The 26,828-nt window shown below is 40.1% G+C and overlaps 1 protein-coding gene across 7 annotated transcripts in view; it reads right to left on the reverse strand.

Annotated features, from left to right (window-relative positions):
- Kdm5c (lysine demethylase 5C) overlaps positions 1 to 26,828 on the reverse strand; it is a 41,392-nt gene that overhangs the window by 11,924 nt on the left and 2,640 nt on the right. For 2 of the 7 annotated variants that reach the window (XM_029473065.2, XM_021153598.3), the window contains exons 2-13: positions 24,840 to 24,917; positions 22,895 to 23,017; positions 22,450 to 22,620; positions 20,469 to 20,600; positions 17,561 to 17,684; positions 17,281 to 17,462; positions 16,154 to 16,312; positions 14,061 to 14,180; positions 13,788 to 13,946; positions 8,796 to 8,977; positions 8,540 to 8,702; positions 53 to 172 (exon numbers count right to left, since the gene is read on the reverse strand). In XM_029473065.2, the coding sequence (XP_029328925.1) occupies positions 53 to 172; positions 8,540 to 8,702; positions 8,796 to 8,977; positions 13,788 to 13,946; positions 14,061 to 14,180; positions 16,154 to 16,312; positions 17,281 to 17,462; positions 17,561 to 17,684; positions 20,469 to 20,600; positions 22,450 to 22,620; positions 22,895 to 23,017; positions 24,840 to 24,917 (1,713 nt within the window). Of the gene's footprint in view, positions 1 to 52; positions 173 to 8,539; positions 8,703 to 8,795; positions 8,978 to 13,787; positions 13,947 to 14,060; positions 14,181 to 16,153; positions 16,313 to 17,280; positions 17,463 to 17,560; positions 17,685 to 20,468; positions 20,604 to 22,449; positions 22,621 to 22,894; positions 23,018 to 24,839; positions 24,918 to 26,828 lie in introns of all 7 variants that reach the window. The other 5 variants (XM_021153599.3, XM_021153597.3, XM_029473067.2 and 2 more) reach the window with 3 other exon arrangements.

Here is a 26,828-nt window from a genome sequence, read left to right on the forward strand (position 1 = left end):
GCTTCCCTATCTTTCTGCTTCTCCCTACCAGCCCACCACACTCCAGACTTACCCAGTCAGCAGTGCAAAAGTTGACTGCCTCAGCAAAGTTGTAGCCTTGGTTGAAACCACTGTGGTAAGCACGAGGAAAAGTGATGACAAATTCTCCTGCACACTGGTTTGTGCGGACAACCTAAGGGAGGTAAAAAAAGGCTAAGACCATGAAGATAAACTGAGGCTTTCAAGTTGTAGGCAACTTGACCTAAAAGCAGCGTCCTAAAGGAGAGAAAGGAAAGCTTCAGGAAAGAGAGTATGACAACAAAGTCCCAGGCCTCCGTTCTGAAAGGTGATTGAGTCACAAGTGGCAGGAAATATATGCATTAAATCACTTCAACTTTCCTAGTAATATTTTAATAAAATTATAAATATCACTTTCTACTAAGATGGCCATAGTTTTCCATTTGATATTCATTTTAATACAGCTTTGAGAGTCAAATGCTTCTATAATATTTATTATAAAACCATCAGATGCTATTATTCTCTCCTTCCCAATTATCTCTTCTGATTATTTGAATAATAGCTTTAACCAATCTAAATAATATGGATCTGGACTAAATTAACAGTAGTGTTGGCTGGCTAGAAAAATGGCTCAGCAGTTAAGAATGTACACTGATCTTGCAGAGGACCAGAGTTAAGTTCCCAGTATCCATACTGGGTGGCTTATAACCACCTATAACTCCAGTTCCAGGGGAGCCAATGCCCTTTGCTGACCTCCACTGGCATCTGCACTCACATACACATATAACTACATTTTTTTTTTTTTGGTTTTTCGAGACAGGGTTTCTCTGTATAGCCCTGGCTGTCCTGGAACTCGCTTTGTAATCCAGGCTGGCCCCGAACTCAGAAATCCGCCTGTCTATGCCTCCCAAGTGCTGGGATTAAAGGTGTGCGCCACCACCACCCAGCTACTGAAATTCTTTTTAAAAACAACAAAAAAGCATCAGCTTCCCCCTTTTCTTTCTTTTTTTTTTTTTTAAAGATTTATTTATTTATTATATGTAAGTACACTGTAGCTGTCTTCAGACACTCCAGAAGAGGGCGCCAGATCTCGTTACGGATGGTTGTGAGCCACCATGTGGTTGCTGGGATTTGAACTCTGGACCTTCGGAAGAGCAGTCGGGTGCTCTTACCCACTGAGCCATCTCACCAGCTCTCCCCCTTTTCAATTTGTTTAGTTTTCTATACATATACTAACTTGAGTCCTAACTTTCTGATAAGAGTCTAAACATCCTTTCCTATACATTTTTACCTTTCAGCTTTGGGTTTTGGGGGGAGGTGTGAGGGAGGTTACTTTTTTTGGAGATTGGGTATTACTACATATGTAGCTCAGGCTAGGCTTGAACCCACAGCCCTGCTTCAGCCACTCTACTGCTGGGATTATAGGTACGTTATCAACACTTCCAGCTTCATACAGATTTCTTATCTTTCTCATCTGTACCACTTATCTTCCTTCAATCTTGTGACAGATTTCATTTCCTAGATCCTATGCTCTTTGTAGATTTATTACTTTGCTGTGGCTAAACATGGTCAGAAAGCATATTTGGGAGGGAGGTGTTTAGTCTAACTCTTACAGTTGATTGCATATAGAATTTCAAAATAAAAATCATTTCAAAGGGTTTTTGTTGTTTAAGACTAGCCCTAGCTGACTAAGTACTCTGTATGTAGACCACAGTAGCCTTGAATTTGTGGCAATTATCTTACTTGATTCTCACAACTACTGAGATTACAGGTGTTCTGAACTCTTTCTGAAGTCTTTTAAAAGATTTCAATGCTATTAAAAGATCTCTTATCGAAACCTGTTTCTTCTTCAAGATGTTTATGTGATTCTTCTGCTCTCGGTGTTTAACAACAACAACAACAACAAAGTTCACAAGATCTATCTTTGTGTGGATCTATTTTTATTCCTATACTAGGTAGGCCACTTTGATTCAAGAAACAATCCTTCAAGAAAATTTTTTTTAGGGCTACAGAGGCACAGCAGTTAAGAGAACTGGCTGCTTTTCCCGAGGACCCAGATTCAATAGCCAACACTCACATAGTGACTAACAATTTCTGCAGCCCTACTTTCAGGCCCTCTTCTGGCTTTCACGAGTACCAGTAATGTACATGGTGCACAGATATAAATGCAGGCAAGACAGCCATACATATAAAATAAGAATCTTATTTTTAAAATTTTATTAATAATTCTACCATTTATCTACTTTGTGATTTCTATTATCTGATACTATACAGATTTTATAACGTTTTTCCTACCTTTTCTCATTTTTATCTTTTCATCCTATTATTTCAAGTACTTCCCCCCTTTTCTGGATTTCACTTTTGCTATCAAAATTTCAATGCCCCAAGAGCTCAGTAGTTTCTCTATATAGTTTTTGAAACAGCATACCACTTTTCAGAGGCAGTCCCTCTTATTCAAGACTCTTTGTGGAAGCCCCCCATATATAACATACATATAAATGTATGTTTTTCCTACATATACATATAAATGGGAATTTGATGGGGACATCTTAACAATGTACTCTTTGCAGTCTGCAGTGTGACAAACCTGGCACCCTTTTCCCCACTTTATAAGATCTTAGCAACCTCAGCTTATATATTTTTTTCTTTAAGTTGAAACTTCACAGAAAAAAATAAACTTCTCTTGTTATACTTATCGGACCTCCCTACATCACTACTCTTACACTTAAGGATATTATTATGTAAGTCAAAGGTTGTTTGAAAGCAAGCACTACCATATCTTGGTAGTCAACTAACCAAGACAGACTCAGTGACTAACAATATGGGTAGCATCTAGGGCATGGTGCAATGGACAAACAGATTGATGCCTCAGGTAGGGCCTTAGGACAGAGTACAGTAACATTAGATCTCACGACCTTATACAAAAAAAAAATATATATATATAATTTTAAAGCAATTGTTCAATTCTGGAATTTCTTACTGAGTATCTTTGGGCTGCAGTTGACCATGGATCTATGAAAGCAAAATAATGAATATTTGATCATGTTAGTAGAGTCTGTTTTCCTTTTAAAGTTTACTCCTTCCTGGCAAGCCAATTTCTCTAAGTTGCTTTCTTACTATTTGGTTCTATTTTTTTCTTAGGTTTTTTTGTTTGTTTCATTTTGATTACCTGATAATCTAGGGTTCCCTACTTATTCTTTTGTTTTTGTTTTCTTTTTTCTTTTTTAAAGATTTATTTATTATATGTAAGTACACTGTAGCTGTCTTCAAACACACCAAAAGAGGGCGTTAGATCTCATTACAGATAGTTGTGAGCCACCATGTGGTTGCTGAGATTGGAACTCAGGACCTTCGGAAGAGCAGTCAGTGCTCTTAACTGTTGAGCCATCTCTCCAGCCCCCGTTTTCTTTTTTAAAGAAGACCTGAGTTTAGCTCTTAAAAAAAAAAAAAAGAGAGAGAGACTTATTTATTCATCATATGTAAGTAAATTGTAGCTGTCTTCGGACACTCTAGATGTCCGAATGGTACGGATGGTTGTGAGCCACCATATGGTTGCTGGGATTGGAACTCGGGACCTTTGGAAGAGCAGTTAGCACTCTTACCCGCTAAGCCATCTCTCCAGCCCCTCCCTACTTATTCTTAAGAAACAAAAAACAACAACAAAAAAGGCTGAATGAAAGCTCCACTCCCAAAAGTACATAGGTGACATTTATCAACTTGTGAGCTTCACTGCAGAATGATCTGGGGAATTCTAGAGAGTTGTTTTCTTCTTACACCAGTCAGATTCTCAAATTCCCCTTCCCTTCTAAAAATACTCCTACTTTCTGTCTGCAGGAAATGACCCAGTTTTCAACAAACTAATAGGCAAATGAGGAAAGTGGCCAGGATCCAGTATGTACACAAAGATGAATCCTGTTTTTACCCTGATTAGAGTAAAACCACCTTTAACTGTACTAGCTATACCATGGAGATCTCAATCCTCTGTTCTAATTTTTTCAGAAATAAATCTTCAGAAATATGTGAGGTGATGTCACATATCAGATAAAATGATGGAAACTCAGTTTCTTTTATGGACATGAAACCATCCACTATTACCCCCAGAATGCCAGGTACTGCTGAGTATAGCCCTTAAGTGATCATAAAGTATTAAATCATGTTGGTTCTTATTTTCTCAGTAGGGGCTCAAGATTCAATTGATTGGGGCTGGAGAAATGGCTCAGTGGTTAAGAATATTTGTTGATCTAGAAAAGACTTGAGTTGGGTTTCCAGTACCCACATCTGGCAGCTTACAGCCTCCTGTTACTCCAGGACCAGGGGATTAATCATCTATTGGCCTCCAAGGGCAGCTCCCCTGCACCCCCACCATGTACATGCTCATACACACATACTCACATATACACAAAAGTAAAATAAATCTAATTTCTTAAAAAACAGACTGAATTGTAGTGTCTCCTTTTTAGCGTTAAGACTTTTATTGTTGGGGCTGGAAAGATGGCTCAATGGTTAACACTTGCTATTCTTATAGAAAACTCAGATTTGATTCCTAGTACCTACATGGTAGCTCCCAACTATCTGTAATTATAGTCAGTTCTGGGGATCTGATACTTTCTGACTTCCTCACGCACAGGCACACACATAGTACACATAAATACATGCAGGAAAAACACTCAGGCACAAAGGTAAAAATAATTTTTTAACGTCAATTTAAAAAAAAAAGAATTTTATCATTGTGTCCTGTTTTTTCCATCTTTATGATTTATCTTTTTCAAATCAGTTTTTGTCATTTTACTGGGTCTCAATAAGAAGCAGAAGTAGCCATTTACTTGTTTAATTTGTTTCTTTAACCAAGAAGTTTCACAAAATGTTTTAAAATGAACATTTAATGCGTAGTGAAAGGATAAATGCTGGGTTAAGAATCAAATTCTCCCTGAAAAGTCCATTTTCTTTCTTTCTTTTATTATTATTATTTCCTTGGTGCTAGAAATTAAAGCCACGATCTTTGAGCTACATAGCCATCTCACTAAGCTGCTAACACATATCAAGAATCTGGGTTGTAGCTCAGTAAATCTGCTACAATTCCAGAAAAATGTGAAGCATATCAATAGCTAATAGAAATCTTCCTATTGATGATGTAGCACCATCACATTTTCTTCTTAAATGAAGTCAGCCTCAAAACACTTCTTGCTTTTATTATTGCTATGGCTTCCACCAATCACCAGAAATGTTTTGTAAATAATATCAACAACAACAACAACAACAACAACAACTCTACGTACAGCATGCCTCACCCAAAGCCTCTAGAATAAATTTCATGATTACATAGATAAAGTTTAGCAGGCAAATTCTTACTCTTTTAAATAGGACTGTGAAATGGATAGCCCCAAACGTTCATCTTTTAAAAATTTGTGAAACTTCTTAAATACGTTTACAAACCTGGTCCAGATAACACAAATCCTAAAAGGCCCACTCTGCTGTTCTATGGTGTCTCCCAACTTATTTTAATTGTTTACTGTTCTCTTTTTTTACTTGTGGGTACACACCCAAGGCAGGAATCGTGTTATTGACCTTCAGGGTGGTGACCAGTGGCTTTACACACAGAAAGTACTTTAGCAATATCTATTTTATAATTTCATAGATGTAAAAACCAAGTTCCAGAGAAGCCTCAGCTAGCAGAGCAGGAAAAGAATGTTCCTAATTTCCTCTTCAGCTTATTTTTGCCAGTGTTACTTTTCTGTTTGTTTCGTGGTACTTTTTAAAAAGCACACCTATCCAGATACATTTCCAGGTACATTTCGACAAGCTCAGCATCTAGAAGGCTAATGTAGGAGAATCACAAGTTTGATGTCAGGCTGAACTACCTAACAAGTTTAAGGCTGGCCTAGGTTACACAGTGAAACAGTAACTCAACAACAAAACAAACAACAAGAAGTAGTCATTCTATTCTACAGCTATTAAAAATGAGAAATATGGTTCTTTCACCATATGGACCCTGGAGATCAAACTCAGGTCTCTAAGACCCACTGAGAGAAGCCCCCCACAAAAGACCAAACAGTATTCTACTTGTATGAACAAGCAAGGAAGGCAAATATAGAACCAGAAAAGTCACCTAGTTTTATAGGATAGAATGGAGAATGACTGTGAATAAGGGGTTTTCCTGGGGTGGCAAAAATGTTTTAAAACTGAATTACAGTGACAACAGCAAACATCTCTAAGGACATCTAGGTTATACACTTAAAATGGATGAATTTTACAGAATACAGGTCATACTGCAATAAAGTTGTTTTTAAAAAATACAATAGTAGTTATAGACCAGCACTGTCAAGAGAAATATACCAAGTATATTTCTAAGCACAAAGGTACTTGGAAAAAGTTTCTTTCCTTGCCTGGTACTGCTAGATCACAGATACTGAACACAGGCCCTTGTGAATGCTAGACAAATGTTCTGCTGAGCTACAGGCATTGAACTCTTGACTCAGCTTCTCAAACAGTTCATGTTATAAGGCACATAACATCATGCCTGGCTATTTTAAAATTCTTTAGTAGCCACATTAAAAAAAATAAAATATAAATTAAAAAGTTTGAAAAAACAGATAAAATAATTTTAATGTATTTTACTTAACAAAGCCAGAATATTGTTGTCTCGGTGTTTAGGTTGTAAACAAAAGTATTCATGAGATACTCTATACTTTACATTAATACTAAATCTTGAATTACAACATCCATTTTATACTCTCAGTACATTTGATATGGGACTAGCCACATCTGAAATGCTCGGTGGCCACATGTGACTAATAGGTATTAAGCTAGAAATACATACAAGAAATTATAAATTCACAGTTTTACTGATATATCAAACTTGACATAAAAAAAAACCCCACCACGGAAATGTGATCAATTTTCCATTTTGGGGAAAGGAGATATGCTTTTTAAAAATAAATGACCTTTTCCAAAGGAAGGGAAGTGTGTATATTGGGGTTGGGGTTGGAGGACACACATGATATGGTACAAAGACTTAAACAAAGCTTTAATGTAGTGGTCACCAGTTCCATCTGTGCTATCACAAATAATATGATTTTATCCTTTTTAATTTCTGAATAGCATTCCAGTGAGTATATTATATATTACATTTTCTTTAGTTTAGACATCTTAGGCAGGTTTTCTTTCCTTGGCTGTTTTGTAAATAGTGTTACAATAAACATGGGAGTGCAGATATCTTTTCAAAATGCCAATTTTGTTTCCTTTGGTTATAGAACCTGTAGTAGAATTGCTACATCATGGGCTGGAGAGATGGCTCAGCAGTTAACACTGACTGCTCTTCCAGAGGCCCCGAGTTCAATTCCCAGCAACCACATGGTGGCTCACAACCATCTGTAATGGGATCTGATGTCCTCTTCTGGTGTGTCTGAAAGAAGCAACAGTGTGCTAACATACAATAAATAAATCTTAAAAAAAAAGATTGCTACATCATATAGTAGTTTTATTTTCAAAGGTTTGAAGAACTTCCCTGTTTTTATTACAATATTTGGGGCTTCCCACATCATTGCTAGTGTTTATGATCATTTTGCTATACTGGAGACTGAACCCAGGGCTTTGTGCATGCTAGGCAAGTACTCTACCATTTGCTTTCATCCTTTGTCTGTCTGTCTCTTTTTCTTTTTTTTTTTAATTTACCAAAACTTTTTAAAAAACTTTTTTTATTACATTACCAAAACTTTATTGTACAAAACTTACAAATAATAAAAAAAATCACCACACAAAACTGTAGCCTGCCAAGTTAAAACAAAAATCACAGGTGATTTGGATTAGAATGTATACTGCTAATCCAGAGCCCAGAGATACTGAAGAGGACAGGCTGGGGAGATGGCTCAGCGGATAAGAGAACTTGCTACTCTTGAAGAGTTTGGTTCTCAACACTCACATAGTGGCTCATAACCACCTATAACTTCTATTCCAGGAGATTTAACACCCTTCTTCTCTGGCCTCCATGGGCACAGCACACACGTGGTGCATATACAGAAACATAGGCACACACATACACACAAAAATATATATAATTAAAAAGAAAAGCAAAAAGACTTTTTCTTTTTTCTTTCTTTTTTTTTTTTTGAGACAGGGTTTCTCTGTATAGCCTTGGCTTTCCTGGAAGTCACTCTGTAGACCAGGCTGGCCTCAAACTCAGAAATCTGCCTGCCTCTGCCTCCCAAGTGCTGGGATTAAAGGCGTGCTAACCACTGCCTGGCAAAAAGACTTTCTAAACCTGTCCTTTCTCCATTTCCCTTTTTTACTAGCTAGAACCTAGAGATGATAACAAGCTATCCCTAAGGTAGCCTAAAGTATCCCTCAAACCCATGGAAAGAACTCACTATCACATTGCATATCTAACCAACCATGATGATCACAGACCTCAAAACAGTCCAATCAAGGCAGAACAGGAATAAGAAAAAGCAGGGATAAATCACAAGTGAAGACTACAATTACTAGCACAAAAGTCATCAGTACATCACTTATGGTGAAACCTTCCTTATGGTTTCTGGGCACTCACCGGCACACCATGGGACATGAGCGTGTTAGGATTCATGAGGGTGACAAGTTGGTGAAGGAGATCAGGCTGGCTATCAAAAAGCTCAGGTGTCAGCTTCTTCATCACTTCTTCCAAGTGTTCCGCTGCAAGCGATGGGACTCCATACCAGGTTTTTGGTTCACCCCTGTTCATGTTAGAGGACATAGAATGGTCATGTGCATAGTTATGTAGGGAGATCACCCTGACTACCTCCCCAGCTTGCCAAAGCCCCACTCACCAGTGGAGGTAGTTAATAGAGTAACTCCAGTGATCTTCAATATGCCAGCAAAAGGCTGAGAAGACCATTCCCACATACAGCCATGGTACCTTCATGCCAGATATATCTGCATTGATGTGGCACAGTACAGACTGCTCCAATACAGGCATCACATTCAGGTTCCAACCACTTGTAGCATACTCCTGTCAGGTCAAGTGTTTGTACAGAAGGATGAGGATTATGCTAAGGAACTGAGTTTCTGCCCCAGGACTGAGGATTGAACTTTGGGATCACAAATGCTAGGCAAATGTTCTATCACTGTAACCTGAGTTCCTTCTACTTTGAGACACAGTCTCACTAAGTTACCCTAGCAGGCCTTGAGCTTATGATCCTCTTGCCTCAACCTCCTGAGTAACTGGGGATCATAGGTGAAAACTACCAAGCCCAGCATTTTTTTTTTTTTTTTACATTTGTGTGTGTGTGTGTGTGTAGTGCATTTTCAGTGTATGTTTGTGTGGGTACACAAGTGTGAATATACATGTGGAGGCCAGAGGTCAACATCAGGTATCTTCCTCTATCATTCTCTATGTTATTGAGAATGTTATTGAGAGAGGACCTATCAATGACCCCAAAGTTCAGCAGTTGCCAAAATTGGCTCTGCCTGCCTTCCCTCAGCACTAGTGGTTAAAGAGGCAAGCTATTAGTACACCCTGCTTTTATTTGGTTTCTAGGGATCCAAATTTGGATCCTCGTGCTTACAGAACAGTCACTTTAGCAATTAAACCATCTCTTTAGCTTCATTTTTTTTTTTTTTTTTTGGTTTAAGACAAAACCTCATTCTGTAGATCAGGCCAACATCAATGTCATAGTAAGTAAGCCACCTGAGCCTCTTGAAGGCTGAGATTACAGATGTTGAATGATCACACTCAACAAGAACTTAGTTATTTGCTTTCGTACAGGGAGCCTTAATATTGGCATCATACCAAACAACGTATGAGTCTTCTCTGCTTCTTCCCCCCAAATGCACACATAGGAATTTTCAATTCAATTCACTTTAATTTCATAAAGATTATGTATATATATCTACCATAAGGCCTGCTCTGCAAACTGGTTTTTACCAAGTCCTAGGAACTTGAAGTAGTACATACCAGTTAATGTTAGCAATTGGGAGGTTGAGACAGGAAGTTCACAAATTTGAGGCTAGTCTGGTCTACACTGAAATAGCCTTTGTCAAAAAATAATGAAACTGTATGCAGCAATACATGCCTTTAATCCCAGCATTCAGGAAGCAGACACAGACAGACCTCTGTGAATTCAAACTCAGTCTGGTCTACATAGTGGGTTCTAGGCTAGCCAAGGCTATAAATTGAAGCCCCGTCTCACCAAAACAATTTAACAAATAAACAAAGGATAGTCTTTCTAATAAATAATGCTACATAAATTGATGTAGCTATATGCAAAAGAATAAAAATAGACCCCTACTCAGTAATAAAAGTAAACTATAAACAGATGAAAACTTAAGTGTAAGTCTTTTTTTTTCTTTTTCTTTTTTAGATTTATTTATTTATTAATATGCAAGTACACTGTAGCTGACTTCAGACACTCCAGAAAAGGGTGTCAGATCTCGTTACGGATGGTTGTGAGGCACCATATGGTTGCTGGGATTTGAACTCATGAACTTTGGAAGAGCAGTCAGTGCTCTTACCTGCTGAGCCATCTCACCAGCCCTTAAGTATAAGTCTTAAAACTACAGCTAGGCAGTGATGGCATACACCTTTAATTCCAGCACTCTGGAGGCAGAAGCAGACAGATCTCTGAATTTAAGGTCAGCCTGGTCTACATAGTGAGTTTCAGGACGAGAGAGAGAGGGAGAGAGAGTGAGACAAGAGATGAGAGACGAGAGACAAGAGAGAGAGAGACAAGAGAGAGAGAGAGAATGAAAAAGATCTAACTATGAATTTATGAGATAAATTGAACATTTATCTTATTATCTCAGGACATTGAAATGGGCAACAATTTCTTATACAAAACATGAAAAGCACAAGAAACAACAAAACAAGATAAATGTTATTGTAACAAACTAAAAAGCTCTGCACAGCAAAGGAAACAAAAAAGCAAGCTAGTTATTCATGCTTGGAATCCCAGCATTCAGAAGGCTGAGGAAAAAGAAAGACTGCCATAGAAGTTTAACAGGAGCCCAGGCCAGGGCTACATAGCAAGACCTGGTTTCAAAGGAGAAAAAAAATCATGAAGCCAAAACTCAAAAAGCTAAACAAAAAGAGTAACACACACACACACAAAAGCAAAAAGACAATATACTGAACAAGTATTTGCAAACTATTTGCCTAACAAGACATTAACAATTTAAAAATTGTTTTAAAAAAAAAAACCTCAAAAAAACAGATAAAACCAGATTTAAAATATAGTAGATAAACAGTTACCAACAATTGAAAGATTCAATAATTGTTAAAATGATGACATATAAACAGCAAACAAGTATATGAAAAATGTTCAATATAATTAATCCTTAAAGAAACACAAGCCAAGCCCACAAGTTATCAGTCGGCTTCAGTATGGATGACTTTTATTGCTGGGCATGGTGGCGCACATCTTTATTTCCAACACTTGGGAGGCAAAGGCAGCAAAGGCAGCCGGGTCCCTGAGTTTGTGGCTAGCCTGGTTTCAGAGTAAATTCCAGAACAGCCAAGACTACACAGAGAAAAACCCTGTCTCAAAACAAAACCAAAAACTTTAATCAAAAAACAAAAACAGTTTTACGTGATGATTTTTACTTATAAGTTTTCTACATTAAAGTTTTGGTAAATTAAAAAAAAAAAAAAAGACAGACAGACAGACAAGGGATGAAAGCAGGTGGTAGAGTGCACAAAGCCCTGGGTTCAGTCTCCAGTATAGCAAAATGATCATAAACACTAGCAATGATGTGGGAAGCCCCAAATATTGTAGTTAAAAACAGGGAAGTTCTTCAAACCTTTGAAAATAAAACTACTATATGATGTAGCAATTCTACTACAGGTTCTATAACCAAAAGAAACAAAATTGGCATTTTGAAAAGATATCTGCACTCCCATGTTTACTGTACACTATTTACAAAACAGCCAAGGAAAGAAAACCTGCCTAAGATGTCTAAACTAAAGAAAATGTAATATATAATATACTCACTGGAATGCTATTCAGTCATTAAAAAGGATAAAATCATATTATTTGTGACAGCACAGATGGAACTGACGACCACTACATTAAGTAAAATAACCCAGGCACAGGAAGGGTCAGTGCCATGTGATCTCAGTCCAATGTGGAATATAAAAAAGTTGATTTCTTTGATATTTAAAGTAAAAAGTTGGTTCTTAGAAGCAGGAGAGCACAAGGGGAGAGAGATTCACAAAAAGATTGATACTAAGTTAAAGCTAGACAGAAGCGGGACATTCTTATCTATTATTGCACAGAGGGACGACTAGATACAATTATGTACTATATACTTTAAAAAGCTTTATGAAGGGCTGGTGAGATGGTTCAGTGGGTAAGAGCACCCGACTGCTCTTCCAAAGGACCTGAGTTCAAATCCCAGCAACCACATGGTGGCTCACAACCATCTGTAATGAGATCTGACTCCCTCTTCTGGAGTGTCTGAAGACAGCTACAGTGTACTTACATATAATCAATAAATAAATCTTAAAAAAAAAAAAAAAGTCACCTTTAAAAAAAAAATAGTGTCAAAAAAAAAAAGCTTTATGAAAAGATTTTGAATTTTTTCACAATAAAAAATGTTTCAGAATATGCACTGGCTCACACAATGTAGTTATGTTTTAGAAACATCACATGGTATCCTATAAATACAAGTAATTTATTTCTTGAGATTAATTTTTAGTTTTAACTAAGTGTATGCATGTGTTCTACCTAAGCACACATAGAGGCCAGAAAAAAATGTTGTTGGATCCCCTGGAGCTAGAGTTACAGCCAGTAGTGAGCTGCTCAATGTGGGTGCTTGGATCAAATTTGGGTCTTCTGCAAAAGCAGCCATATTTCCAGCCCCATTATGTGGAATTTCAATATTTTTATACATCAATTTTCCAAAGTTCAAATTAAAACCTAACAAGCCAGAAACAAAAACAAAATAAGCAAAAATCTGAACCCAAATGCATTTTTTTGCATTCAGTTAAGCCTGGACTCTCAATTCTCCCTGTACATGCCAATCCTCCTTACAGAACACGTATGAAAAGACCCAGCACTCTTTAGGGTACTTTATCTACTTCTCACATCATTCTTACAACAAATTTGCAGGCTGTGTGGTGGTGGCACACGCCTTTAACCCAAGCACTTGGAAGGCAGAGGCAAGAGGATCTCTGAGTTCGAGGGCAGCCTAATCTATAAAGTGAGTTCAAGGACAGCCAGAGCTACACCCACACCCCCCCCCAACCCTGTTTGTCTTGAAAAACAAAACCAAAAACCAAAATAAAACAACTAGAAAAAAGAATAAAGGTAGGAATATCCCCATATTACACATAAGGAAACAGGCTCAGAGGGTCAGTTAATATCCTTGGGAGGCCTGTTCTTTTTCTGAAGAGGAGTGGATGTGGGGGAGAGAGAACATGAGGTGAGGAGGCTGGAAGGACGTGAAACAGTGGTTGGGATGTAATGTATGAGAGAAGAATTTTTTTTTCCGAGACAGGGTTTCTCTGTATAGCTCTGGCTGACCTGGAACTCACTTTATAGACCAGGCTGGCCTCGAACTCAGAAATCCGCCTGCCTCTGCCTCCCGAGTGCTGGGATTAAAGGCGTGCGCCACCACGCCTGGCGAGAAGAATTTTTACAACAGCATCTCATCCATGCACATTCCAGATACTACCTAGGCTGTGTTCTTTACAGCATTTCATCTACACTTCAAAGTAACTACCTGAGGCAGGCATAAAAAGGGATTTCGATGTCTTTCAGACACTAAATAACTTGCCCAAGCTCATGTAACTTGACATATAACCACAAGAATCACCCACTCACCTCCTCCTCTGGGGTTAGGTGCCGCTTACTGTCACTGACAGGGAAACCACTGCCAAATTCTTTGGAATGGATGTCAGCCCCGTACTCCACAGTTACATCTTCCTCGATGCTATTCACCAGCCGCCAGAACTCCTTCTCTACAAGTTCTGTGGGTACCATCTGGGGGAACAGGATAGTAAATGACATCTTATCCTGTCAACATTAATTTAGGGAGGTACAGTACCAGTGCCTATGAACCTAGTCTCAGCACTACCCCAGCCCTGCATCACCTACATGTACAGGCATGTTGAAGTAGTCAGCTTTAAAGGAGTCAGCCATCTCTCCAAAGCTCTGCAGAGTATATTCCCGGGTAGCTTGCTCAAAGCCAAAGGCTTCAGGGGGCCGCTTACACTCCTGGAACCCAAATGAGAACAAATCATAAAAAGAGGCAAAGAGCAAATCATCTCAAGTGGAGCTGAAACATGAGATAGAAGGAGGGAGGGAGAATTGCTCTCACTCAGCCTTCCGGGATCCTAGGGAAAGCCTTGCTTTGCAGCTCTATCTTTTCCTCCTTCCCACATGAGCTTATCACGTGTATTCATGCCACAGGCATCTCTCTCATACTTCTGCTCACTGTTAGGGTTTAAAGTGTCCTTCCCAAAAAGTTCACCTATTAAAGACTTTGTCCCAAGATGGTAGTGCTATTTTGGAAAGTTCTATAGTGTTCTGCAGGTGGGGCCTAGTTGTAGAAAGTAGGTTGTACGTTGAGTTCCTTGGAGGCAGTATCTTTGCCCAGCCATACACTGTCTTTGTCTTTCTGATTTCGAGCTATAATAATGTGAGTTGAGCCATAAGCACTTCCCCATAATGGGCTGAAACCTCTAAAACTGTGAGCCAAAATCTTTTTTCCTTTAAACTGTTTCTCTCAGGGGCTGCAGAGATATCTCAGCAGTTCAGAGCACTTGTTGCTCTTGCAGAAGAGCCAGGTTCAGTTCCCAGCACCCACATAGTGCTCACAACCACCTGTACTTGGCCCTCACTGCTGCTATTGTGGCTCCTCCTTAATACACTACACCTACCTGCTCTAGGCAAATTCTCTCCTGAATACCTCAGTTCCTACAAAATCCTGTTTCCCTACCTGGAAAATGAACCAAATCTAAATACCATAATAAGAGGAAAGCAAGTAATCATTATATTCATTTGATAAAATTTCCTATCTTCAATTCATTTAATACAGAAGAAAGTATGAAGTTAGAAGTCTTTATAAAGATTTTCATTATTTTATATATGATGAGTACACTGTAGCTGTCTTCAGATACACCAGAAGAGGGCATCAGATCTCATTACAGATGGTTGTGAGCCACCATGTGGTTGCTAGGAATAGAACTCAGGACCTCTGGAAGAGCAGTCAGTGCTCTTAACAGATGAACCATCTCTCCAGCCCTAGAGGGCTTTATAAACTATAGAACAAGATTTTTTTTAAAAGTGTCTTAAAGATAATTATATGTAAGACAGAAAAAAGAAAATACTTGGGAATCAAAAGACCGTTTAAAAAGTTTTTATTTCTAGCCAGGACTAATGGTGCAGGCCTACAATTCCAGTTACTTTGAAGGCTGAGGGGGACTCCAAATGTAAAACCTACCTGGGCCACAAAGTGAATTTGAAACAATAATAAAAAAACACAGCCTGGAGATCCAGCTCAGTGGTAGAGAGCACTTCTTTAGCATGCTCAAATCCTTAAGTTTAATTACCAGAAAGATGGTCTATCTATAGCTAGTTAATCCTATCATTTAAAGCTCATTCTTAATCACTACCTTTAATTACCCTGGGCATGGTGGCTCATACTCATAATCCTCTGGCAGGCTGAGGAAGAAGGACTGATAGAATTTTGAGGCTAGACTGTGCTACAGAATAAGACCCTATCTCAACCAAACAAACCAAACCAACCAACCAACCAACAAACCCACCTTTCCTATCTGGTCAACTACAACTCAGGGTTTCTTTTCTTTTCTTTCTTTCTTTCTTTTTTTTTTTTTTTTGTTTTTGTTTTTTTTCAAGACAGGGTTTCTCTGTATAGCCCTGGCTGTCCTGGAAATCACTTTGTAGACCAGGCTCAACTCAGGGTTTCTAACATCAATTTTACTATCTGCTTACATGTCAGTACACATAGTTCACCATCACACAGAGTCCATCTAATTGTAATACCCCATAGACTGGGAGCTCCCAGAGGATAGGAGCATAAATTACATTCTCTTTTTCTCACAAAGTTCTGCAGAGCTTGAGGTCCCAAAATACAGTAATACTATGGCTGAGGCAGAAGGCTCCCCTTAGACTATACAAAGGCAAGCAAAGATATCCCATGTGAACTGGGACTGGGAAGGCCTTACCGCCATGACACACTTTGGACACCTCCAGACACCTTTCGGGATTTCAGGCAAAGGAGGCAGCAGGCAAAAGATGTGGTAATTGTCATCACAGCCATCACACAGTAAGAGTTTGTCATCTTCATCTCCTCGGGAACACATTCGGCATACGTATGACTCAATCTGCCAAAGAAAAGCAAAGGGTTATGAATATAGACCCTGCCTAGTCTTCAAACACCAGGCCCCTCCAGACAATATCCTGTTCCAGAGAGCTCTGTTAGAAGCCAGAGGTGTTTGCTGGCTGGGTTGTTCATGGCCCTAAACAGGCTAGTCATTCAAGGCCTGGAGTTCAGTTGAATGCATGTACCACTTCCCCAGATAAATACAGATATGAGAAGTCTTCAGTCTTCTCAGTTTTATTCATTCAATAAATAGTGTTCTATGGCAGAGATGAGGAAAATCTAGTATCTGCCTTCAAGAGGCACACAGTACTCTATTCATAACAACTGAAAACAGCCATAGCAGCCCATAAGAAATACTTTGGGTATCCAGCAAAGCAAGCAGCACTTGTATTACTTGGAGATGAGGGAGGACTGCAAGGAAGTACTTCATTCTGAAGGGGACACCTGGAATAACCGAAACTTGAAAGCATGCTGGTATTTGGCAATTGGAGCAGAGCACAAAGACCAATTCTTTGAGGCAGAAAAAACCATATGTACAAGGAATGTAAGACTATGAAAGAAATACTAGTACATCAGAAAAAAAAAAAAAAAAAGAATATACCTACAAGTAATTCAGAACAGCAATAGCTGGAAAGTGAGGTAGGCAGTGGTGGACAATGAGGTTAGAGGTCAGCTGGGACTGGATCATGCACAATAATGAAGATAATGAAGATCTTAGCCTTTATCCTGAAGCACTGGACAATAGGAGTCTCCTCCTACCACTTTATGTGAACAGTAGCTATTTACTCTGTTTTGGTTTTTGTTCCAAATTAGCTGACCTCATCTTCCCCAATTAAGTAAGTTGCCTGTAGGCAGGGCCCTCTAGATCCACTTTACTACTTAATGCAGCCTAGTCCAGTGCCATGCTGGAGAAATGCTCACTGAAGGGATGAGAAGCAGAGCTCTAGGAAGTCAGGGCTGGGTCCTTACAAACTGGGCATTGCTGTGGTTCCTTCGAAGCCTCATGGTCATCTTGGTGCAGGGCTCAGGGCTATGACTCAGTTCCTCCTTGCCTTCTAGGAAGGTCTTGGGTGAGGCTGATTCCATCTTGACATCCCCACCTAATTCCTCCTTTACCACCACAGTAGGGGGACACTCAGGCCCTTCTTTATCTGTAGGAGAAAAAAGTGGTTCTAAATTTAAATCTGAAACATTTACAGTCCTGCCTCCTGCCTCTGTATGAAGCCACCCCTAGTATCTTAGACATCACCTTTTTTCCGCAGAGTCTTATCTTTGGCCATTAGGCCCAGCCCCATCATCTTGGGGCCTGCTCCATATATCTGTAGTTTCTTCAGTTCTGGATTCTTTTCAATGTCTTCCTCTGTGGGTTCCGGCTACAAAGAAAGTAGGAAAAAAATGAGTCAAGATGACTATTTGGAGCAGACTACCCAATCCTAAAAGAAAAGCTCAGAATATGAAATGAAAATATATATATATATATATATATATATATATATATATATATATATATATATATATATATCCAAGTTCATGCCAAGAACTCAAGCACACCAAGATGACTCAGCAGGCTAAGTCATCAAGCCTGACAACCTGAGCTGAATCCCTGGGACCCAGGTGGTAGAAGGGAAGAATCAACTCTAGTAAGTTGTTCTCTAGTACCTGCTTATCAAAGCAAAACCACAGATATACACACATACACACTCACACAACAAATCTAATAATGACAATAAAAAAATTAGGGGTTCCTAAGGTTCCTTCTCTAGGTGAGGGGCTTTGAGTAGCTGACAGTTGCCAGGGCAAGGAGTGGCCACTGGTAGGTTCCTCATGCCCTGGTGGATGACCACACACCCATGTATGATGAGCAACACAAACTAAACTCAGTAGATTAAAAAACTTTACTTAACTAAAAAAATTTTAAAAAGACATGAAGTTGGGAGATGTAATTGGAGGATCCAGGAAGAAGTAAGGGGTGGTGGTGGTGAAGGGTGTATATGATCAAGATATACTTTAAACAAACATGAAATTTTCAAATAAATAACTATAAAAATTTTAGGAGTGGGGCTGGAGAGATGGCTCAGCGGGTAAGAGCACTGACTGCTCTTCCGAAGGTCCTGAGTTCAATTCCCAGCAACCACATAGTGGCTCACAACCATCTGTAACGAGATCTGACGCCCTCTTCTGGTGTATCTAAAGGCAGCTACAGTGTACTTATGTATAATAATAAATAAATCTTAAAAAAAAATTTCAGGAGCTAGAGAGATGGCTGAATTGTTAAAGAGTACCCATGCAAGCAGCTTACAATTACCTATAACTCCAGCTCCAAAGAATCAGACTCTTTCTGGCCTCTATGGGTAATTTACTCACATGTTCATACTTCTCCACAAAAACACATGGCATACAACAGAATTAAAAATTATACGTCTAGGGGCTGGAGAGATGACTCAGGGGCACTATGAGCTGTTCTTCCAGGACCCAGGTTCAATTCCCAGCATCCACATGGCATCTCACAATCATCGGTAACTCCAGTTCCAGGAAATCCAACACCCTGTTCTGGCATCCATGGGCACCAGGCACACACATGTACATAAACATACATGAAAGTAAACACCCATATACATAAAATTTTGTAAAACTCTAAGAAGGGTTTTGTTTTTTTGGTTTTTTGTTTTGTTTTTTCGAGACAGGGTTTCTCTGTATATCCCTGGCTGTCCTGGAACTCACTCTGTAGACCAGGCTGGCCTCGAACTCAGAAATCTACCTGTCTCTGCTTCCCAAGTGCTCGGATTAAAGGCGTGCACCGCCACCGTCCAGCTAAGAAAGAAGTTTTTAAAGCATTAAAAAAAAAAAAAAAGAAAAGAAGAAAGAAAGAAAGAAAGAAAGAAAGAAAGAAAGAAAGAAAGAAAGAAAGGAAAAGAAAAGCCGGAGGGAGCAGGGCCAGAGAAAGCAAACATCTGTAATGAGATCTGGTGCCCTCTTCTGGAGTGTCTGAAGACAGCTACAGTGTACTTACATATAATAATAAATAAATCTTTTTTAAAAAAAAAAAGAAAGGGAATTAAAGGCAGAATCTCAGTTTTACCAGCTATAAATAAAAATATTAACTTCTACCTTATAGCTTAGGGATAATATATAGAAGTAAAGTGGTGTTTGAGCCACCTTTCCTGAATAAATATAGCTACCATTCCTTACGAAAGAAGCCTCCCTTTTCAGCAAATGGAAACTATCACAGAAAACCACAACCGGACATAATGCAGAGATATCAATGGATCCTGTGGAGCCCAGCCCCAGTGAATAAATCTTCAACATAGCTTTTCCATCTGTGACTCAGGGAATATCATGGAGGAAAATGAAAAGATTCTAAGAGCCAGAACACCAAGAAGTCTGCTGTGAAAGTCTCTCTTAAAAATGGCTGCATAGATAAGATCAGAACAATAGTATTATCAGTGAAAATGTTAACATAGAGGTGGGAGGGGATTTCATGAGGTCTCATCCCTAAACAAAGAACTACAGGCAAATACTGATTGCTGTGTGTGTGTGTGTGTGTGTGTATATATATATATATATATATATATATATATATATGTATATATATATATATATGTATGTACACACACACACACATACATATACATACATACACACATATGAGGGATTTGAGGGAGAGTAAATGGGAGTAGATGGAGGAAGGAAATTATGTAATTAAGCCTATTTCAATTAAAAACATTAAATAGAGTAACATTATTGCTGAGTGTGTGGGGTGCAAACCTTTAATCCTAGGTTTTGGGAGGCAGAGGCAGGTAAATCTCTGAGTTCAAGGTCAGCCTGGTCTACAGAGCCAAGTACAAATACTGCCAGAGTTATACAGAGAAACCCTATCTCAAAAAGAGGAAAGAAAACAAGAAAAAGGACATTTATTCTATGAGCAGACTTTCTGAAGAAAGGAACAAACCAGTCACACAGGGCAGATACAAAAATATAGTATAGTTCAAATACATCTCCAACGAAACTGAGTAGAGAAATGACCAAAAAGCCCAGAAAGGGCATGCTAATGCTTAAGGCACAAAACAAGTGCAACAATGTTCTGCAAGGCTTCAGTCAACAAGCATGAGTCTTTCCACCCCAAAGCCCCTGTAAGTGGCAAGAAGAAAAGAACTCACATCAGGCTGTAGTCTCTTTGCCCGTCGTCCATAACTGTTGAACTTGGAAGGCTGCACAGACTGTCGGAGGGGGATGCTGTGGGGTTTATATTCCTTGTCCTTTTCCTCATTATCAAATGGGCGTGTGTTACACTGCTAGAGATAATAAGTAAAGAGTAAGGCCCAGGGCACAGAACCTCAGCCCCCAAAGTAAAACCTTCCTTTGGCCAATGGACAAAGTTGTGGCCCATATCCCTGACCAACACCAGTAATCCCAGTTCAACCGGTCTTTATTGCTGACACCTTACAAACTTTAGGAATTCTTTTTTTTTAATTCCCTTTTTAAAAACTTTTACTTTGTGTGTGTATGTGGCGTGTGTGGCGTGTGTGGCAGTGTGGCATTCATGCCACAGTGGGCATGCAAAGGTCACAGGACAACCCCTGAGAGCCAGTTCTCTCCCTCCACCATGTGCATTCCAGGTCAAACTCAGGTCATCAAGTTTGGAAGCAAGCACATTAACCCAATGAGTCATTTGCCTACCACTAAGGAGGCTTTTTCTTCTTCTTTTCTCCTCCCACCCGCTCTGGTAGGGGAGGAGTGTGTGCTGGTAACTGAACCCAGGGTTCTACAGATAGGACTTTTGACTACAGATACTATCAGAAGATAAGAAAGTATCACTAGGAAAAGGTAAGGTCTAATTTTCTCAGTTTCCAATCCATGGAACCAATCCTATTAAGTATAGTCCCAGGCTGGAGAGATGGCTCAGCTACAGTGTACTCACATACAATCAATCAATCAATAGAATAGTCCCAGCACTTAAGAAGCTGAGAAAGGGCTGGAGAGATGGCTTGGCAGTTAAGAGCACTGACTGCTGTTCTAGAGGTCCTGAGTTCAATTCCCAGCAACCACATGGTGGCTCACAACCATCCATAACGAGATCTGACGCCCTCTTCTGGTGCGTCTGAAGACAGTAGATACAATAAATAAATCTTTAGGCTGGAGTGATCAGGGCTAGAGCAAGCTGGGCTACAGCGAGCTGGGCCAATGAGAATGAGCAGAGGTCCTGAATTCAAATTCCCAGCAACCACATGATGGCTCACAACCATCAGTACAGCTACAGTGCACTCATATACATAAAATAAATAAATAAAATCCTAAAAAAAAGAAGCTGAGAAAAAGAGGATCAAGGGTTCAAGGCCAAGGGACCTGCAACATGGCTCAGGGACCCACATGGTGGAAAAAGAGAACAAAGTTCTCAAAAGTTATCCTCTTACCTCCACATACATGGATGCACACACAATAAATGTAATTTATAAAGTTCAAGGTAGGGATCTGGGGATACAGCTCAGTTAGTATTTACCTAACGTGGGCAAACTCAGCATGGTGGTACATGCCTCTAATCTGTGACCTGGAAAGTGAAAGGAGGAGAAGGAGTTCAAGCTTGTCTTTTTTTTTTTTTTTTTTTTTTGGTTTTTCGAGACAGGGTTTCTCTATGTAGCTCTGGCTGTCCTGGAACTCACTTTGTAGACCAGGCTGGCCTCCAACTCAGAAATCCGCCTGCCTCTGCCTCCCGAGTGCTGGGATTAAAGGCATGCGCCAACACATCTGGCTTTTTTTTTTTGTTGTTTGCTTCAAGCTTGTCTTTACCTACAAAGTTTGAGACCAGCCAGGGCTATAAGAGGACGCTGACTCAAAAGAAAATAAAAGAGAATCTAAGACAACAGGACATGGTAGCTGAAATCCCATACTTGGGGAACTGAAGGACTATAATAAATTCCAAATAACGAAATCACGTCCAGACTTCCCACCAAAAAGGAGTTTTAAGTCCAGTCTGAGCTACATGGTCAGTGGGCTAACTACATGGTAACTTCTAGGCCAGCCTGTCACATATTAAGACCTCATGTCAAATTAAAAAAATAAAAAGAAACAAAACCAGAAGTATGCCAATATGTACCCGCAGATCAAGACCTCCTTAACTCCACTACTGCCTGGCATCCTTACCACAAGGTTGGCTCCAGACTGGTACATTTCATAGGGATAAACAATGCGTTCATAGTGAGAGCGTAGCAAGGAACCAATGTTTTTGCCAGGTGGGTAGTTGAGGCGCTGGGCCACACGGGCCCATCGACGGTCCTTGCAGATAGTTTCATAACCACCTTCTTCAACCACAATCTGAAAGGAAGAGCAGGAAGGGACATGATGCACTGTGTATGTGACCATGCAAGAAGGTAGGCCTACAGGAAGGGTAAGGAAAACAACTGCAGCCTCTCACTTCACCAGGAGCTACCCCTTCTCCCAATCTCAAACTGCTGCAAGAGGTGGTAAAACACGCTGATGTGCTACCAGTCTACCCCTTCCATTATAGCCCAGAGACACGGTATCCAAACCAAAAGGGGTCCTAAAGTAGCATGGGTTTATTGAATATTTGAGAAAAACCTGTTCTTACTTTGCTGAGGCTATAGAGGTCCAAGATCCGCCGTTCTACATTGGGAATCTTTAAGGATGAGCCCTGGATCTCCCAGAATTTGGCAATCTGGTCCAAATAGTTCAGTTTCACTCTTGTCTGGGCCTAAAGGAGAAATGGCTCAAAAACACTGGCCACCACCCACCCATTACCATCAATACTCCATCCCACCCCACCCCTCCCCCCAACACTCCACAGTGACCCATCTTCTGGCTAAAACTTAGGGGAAGAGAAAGGGAACAAAGTAGACTTCTCCCAATGAAATGAGATTTGGACTCTAGACAGTCCTTGGCTTTGCTTTTCTCTCGTTTCCCAGGAGAAGGTCATTAGTCTTTATACATCTTTCCTCCCATTCTTGTGACAAGGTTGTCTATATATTATTATATCTTGTACAGATGAAAAAACAGGGCCAAAAGAGTTCATTCACACAAGCCCCAAGATACATGAATATCAAATACCTATAAGCTTTGCTTTCTCGCTGCTACTACTGATTTGCTGCATTTGAGCAAATGAGTACCACTCACTGCATCCCCATATTTTTATTAGAAAATAAGTGCCAGGCATGGTAGCTCACACCCGTAATCCCACCATTTGAAAAGTAGAGGCAGGAAGATGTGTTCAAGTCTAGCCTCCATTACATATGAGATCTGAGGCCTGCCTGGGTTACTCGAGACACTGTCTCAAAACAAACAATAGGAAAAGGAAAATAGCACACTTACCCCAGAGATACAGAATTAAGAAGAGCAGTGAGAACCACCTAGAAACTTCAGAATTGTATCTAAGTTCTACATAGGGCTCCAGAAGAGCATATTCATCTCCTTTTGTACCACATAAAATATTTTGTAGTGGCTGAATTATGAGAATGGCCTGAAGAACTAAAATGACATACTGGCTAACTCAAGACCTGATATGGATGAAAGATCCTAGAATAAGGCTGTCCATGCTTACCTGAAATCTCAGTGGCCTAAGAAGGGTTCTCAAAGGTCCTAAGTCTGTAACTTTACCACTTGAGTCCCAGGCCCTTTTCTAGAGAACCAGGTTACATGTAGGTCAGTTTTTTGAGTCATAGTTGAGAAGAATTAAGGTCTACTCATGGTAAGAAATGAACTAAAGCCCCTTGGCTGTAAAAATGCTTAAGGGGCAAACACCTTCCATCTGAACCCCTTATCTTTCTAAACTTGGCCTCATCCCTGCTCCTTCCTCCCCTCATTAACTAGCATGAAACCTCTGTAAGACTGCCCTTGTTCAGTGCTAGGTAATACCTGCCCACAGATGTACCACCCACAGACCTAGTTACATTTATTTCTCCAAGGAACTCATACCACATACAACACATTACTCTGGTTCTGACTTGAACAATATCAGGCTTGAGACTGTTCTGGGATGATAAAGCTGGTTTTAGGTATAGTTCTAGAATTTTTCATAGAAGATACAAGTTAAATGTATGTTCCCTTCCCACTAATTAATTCCCATTAATATGTACCTTTGAGTCTTATTAAATATTCTAGTAGAGTACTGGGCCCAGCTGAATACCAGTACCATAAATATATATAATATATACACTAACCATTCCAGCCTTTACAAAGACCAGTTTGTGTGCTCTTTTACCTTACCATCCACTCTATCAAGTATGAAAGAAGGAATGTAAGAAGCACAGAGCCATGGATAAATCAGATATATAAGGCCACAATAAGCTGGTCAAGGAAGGAAGGTCTCAGCTACCTTTTGCTGATCCAGGTAACGTAGGTACTGATAGGGAAAACTCTTAAATAACAAAGTTTTATGGGGAAAAAGAGCATTTCCAGCCTTTGGGCTATCAAATAAAAAACTCGAATTCCTGCCCTTATATCTGGAGCTTCGAAGCTTCCTCTACGTCCTGGGCATGCTTATCCTTTCTCCAAACCCCATCACCAGCTGCTAATCTCACCTCCAGCTCATTCAACCTCTGGATTCGGGGAGTAAACCTGAAGTTATCCACTTCCACAGCAAAGGGTGGCTGCCAGTCCTAGGAGGAAAAAAAGGGGGAAAGGAACTTGGGTTATCCCACTTCAATGCAAGATCAGACAGCATCAAAAGCAGCGCCATGATCCATTAATACCTCCTAAAACTTCTAGCCACCTTAGATCTATCAACCTGGGAAACATTCAAATGGACCCACTCCCAACTCTACCTAAGGCTTATAACAGGGCATAAAAGCCCCTCAGGCCCATATTCAAGGCCTCATGTACATGCCCTGGTAAACTTCTGTCTTCCCCAACAGTACAGTGCTAGGATTTTGACAAATATAAAAAGCTCAAATCAGTTAACCACAAACCCTCCTCACACCCACATTGTCACCCTTCCCTGGGCAGGACACATAGCCTAGAGTTCTGGCAACCATGCAGGACCTGGAGACAGGAGATGTGGGTTCATATTGTAACTCTACTGCTTACTAGCTATGAGCTCTTACCTTTCTGAATCTGTTTTCTTATCTGTAAGGTGGGCATATGAATTCTTGCCCTGGCTTCCTCACTAAATCTGCTCTCTAAATCTGATCCCACCAATGAATACACATTCAGAGTAGCTCATCTCTGGTTCAGGCAGGGGTTAACACTTTAGGCCATCAATGTCTGTTTTCTCAGTTAAAGGCTAACAGAAGACACTGCAGGGAAGACCAAGGAAGATGAATCTGCACCTCTTACTCACTCCCCAGGTTGGAAAGGCTTCCTGTGGGTCCTCTCTCATATACTTGTCTGCTGTAAGAGGCAGGGAAAGAAGTCTGGGAGTGAGTGGGAAGCCCAAAAGTGGTGGCAACGAATGCAAGAATTTACAGAGGGGAAGCCAGGAAAAAATTAATGAAAGTAGGGAAAGCTTTACCCTGCCAAGCTGGAGCTTTTTCTGTCCTACCCAAAAGATAGCTATGAAGACTCCCCTTCCACAGCCTCATGAATACTTCCCCAGAGAGTCCTCTCTCTCCCCTGGAGCTCTAGTGCTTAAGAAATGGTAAAAGGAGCCGGGCGTGGTGGTGCACGCCTTTAGTCCCAGCACTAGGGAGGCAGAGGCAGGCGGATTTCTGAGTTCGAGGCCAGCCTGGTCTACAAAGTAAGTGCCAGGACAGCCAGGGCTACACAGAGAAACCCTGTCTCAAAAAAATCAAAAAAAAAAAAAAAAAAAAAAAAGAAATGGTAAAAGGGTTGGTGAGATGGCTCAGCGGGTAAGAGCACTGACTGCTCTTCCAAAGGTCCTGAGTTCAAATCCCAGCAACCACATGGTGGCTCACAACCATCCATAATGAGATCTGACACCCTCTTCTGGTATGTCTGAAGTCAGCTACAGTGTACTTATGTATAATAATAAATAAATCTTTAGGCCAGGAGTGAGCAGGGTAGTCTGGAGCCCCATCCGGAGTGAGCAACTTTCATTCCCAGCAACTACATGATGGCTCACAACCATCAGTACAACTACTCATATACATAAAATAAATAAATCTTAAAAAAATTTTAAAAATGGTTAAAAAAAAAAAGACCCTAAAATAACCTAGATCAACATCTTCATTTTACAGACGTGGAAAGTAAGGCTAGGAGAGGAAATCCTATGCTAGTTAGCAGCAGAGCCAACACTAAAACCCATGTCCTCTGATCGCTGGTTCTTTCTACTACACTAAGCTACCAGCATTCACACACAAGTGAACACATATGGAAGGACAGAAAAGGTATGGGAAAAGAGAGAAAGAGCTGTTGATATCTGTATGCATGCTCTTTCTCTTAAAAAAGGAACCAGAGGCCTCATATTTGCAAGTGCACACATTCTTCCCCAACCCATGGTAATAGACAGAAAGCACTTGAGGCTGAGGAAAGCAGGAGGGGGGGGGGGAACCAACCTTAGGCTAAAATGCTACGGCTTAAGCCCAGTGAAGCTTTCCATACCCTCTTATCTC

This window comes from Mus caroli, unplaced genomic scaffold (assembly GCF_978045245.1).
Source record: "Mus caroli unplaced genomic scaffold, Mus_caroli_1 scaffold_5, whole genome shotgun sequence".
In the NCBI taxonomy this organism is placed as follows: domain Eukaryota; kingdom Metazoa; phylum Chordata; class Mammalia; order Rodentia; family Muridae; genus Mus; species Mus caroli.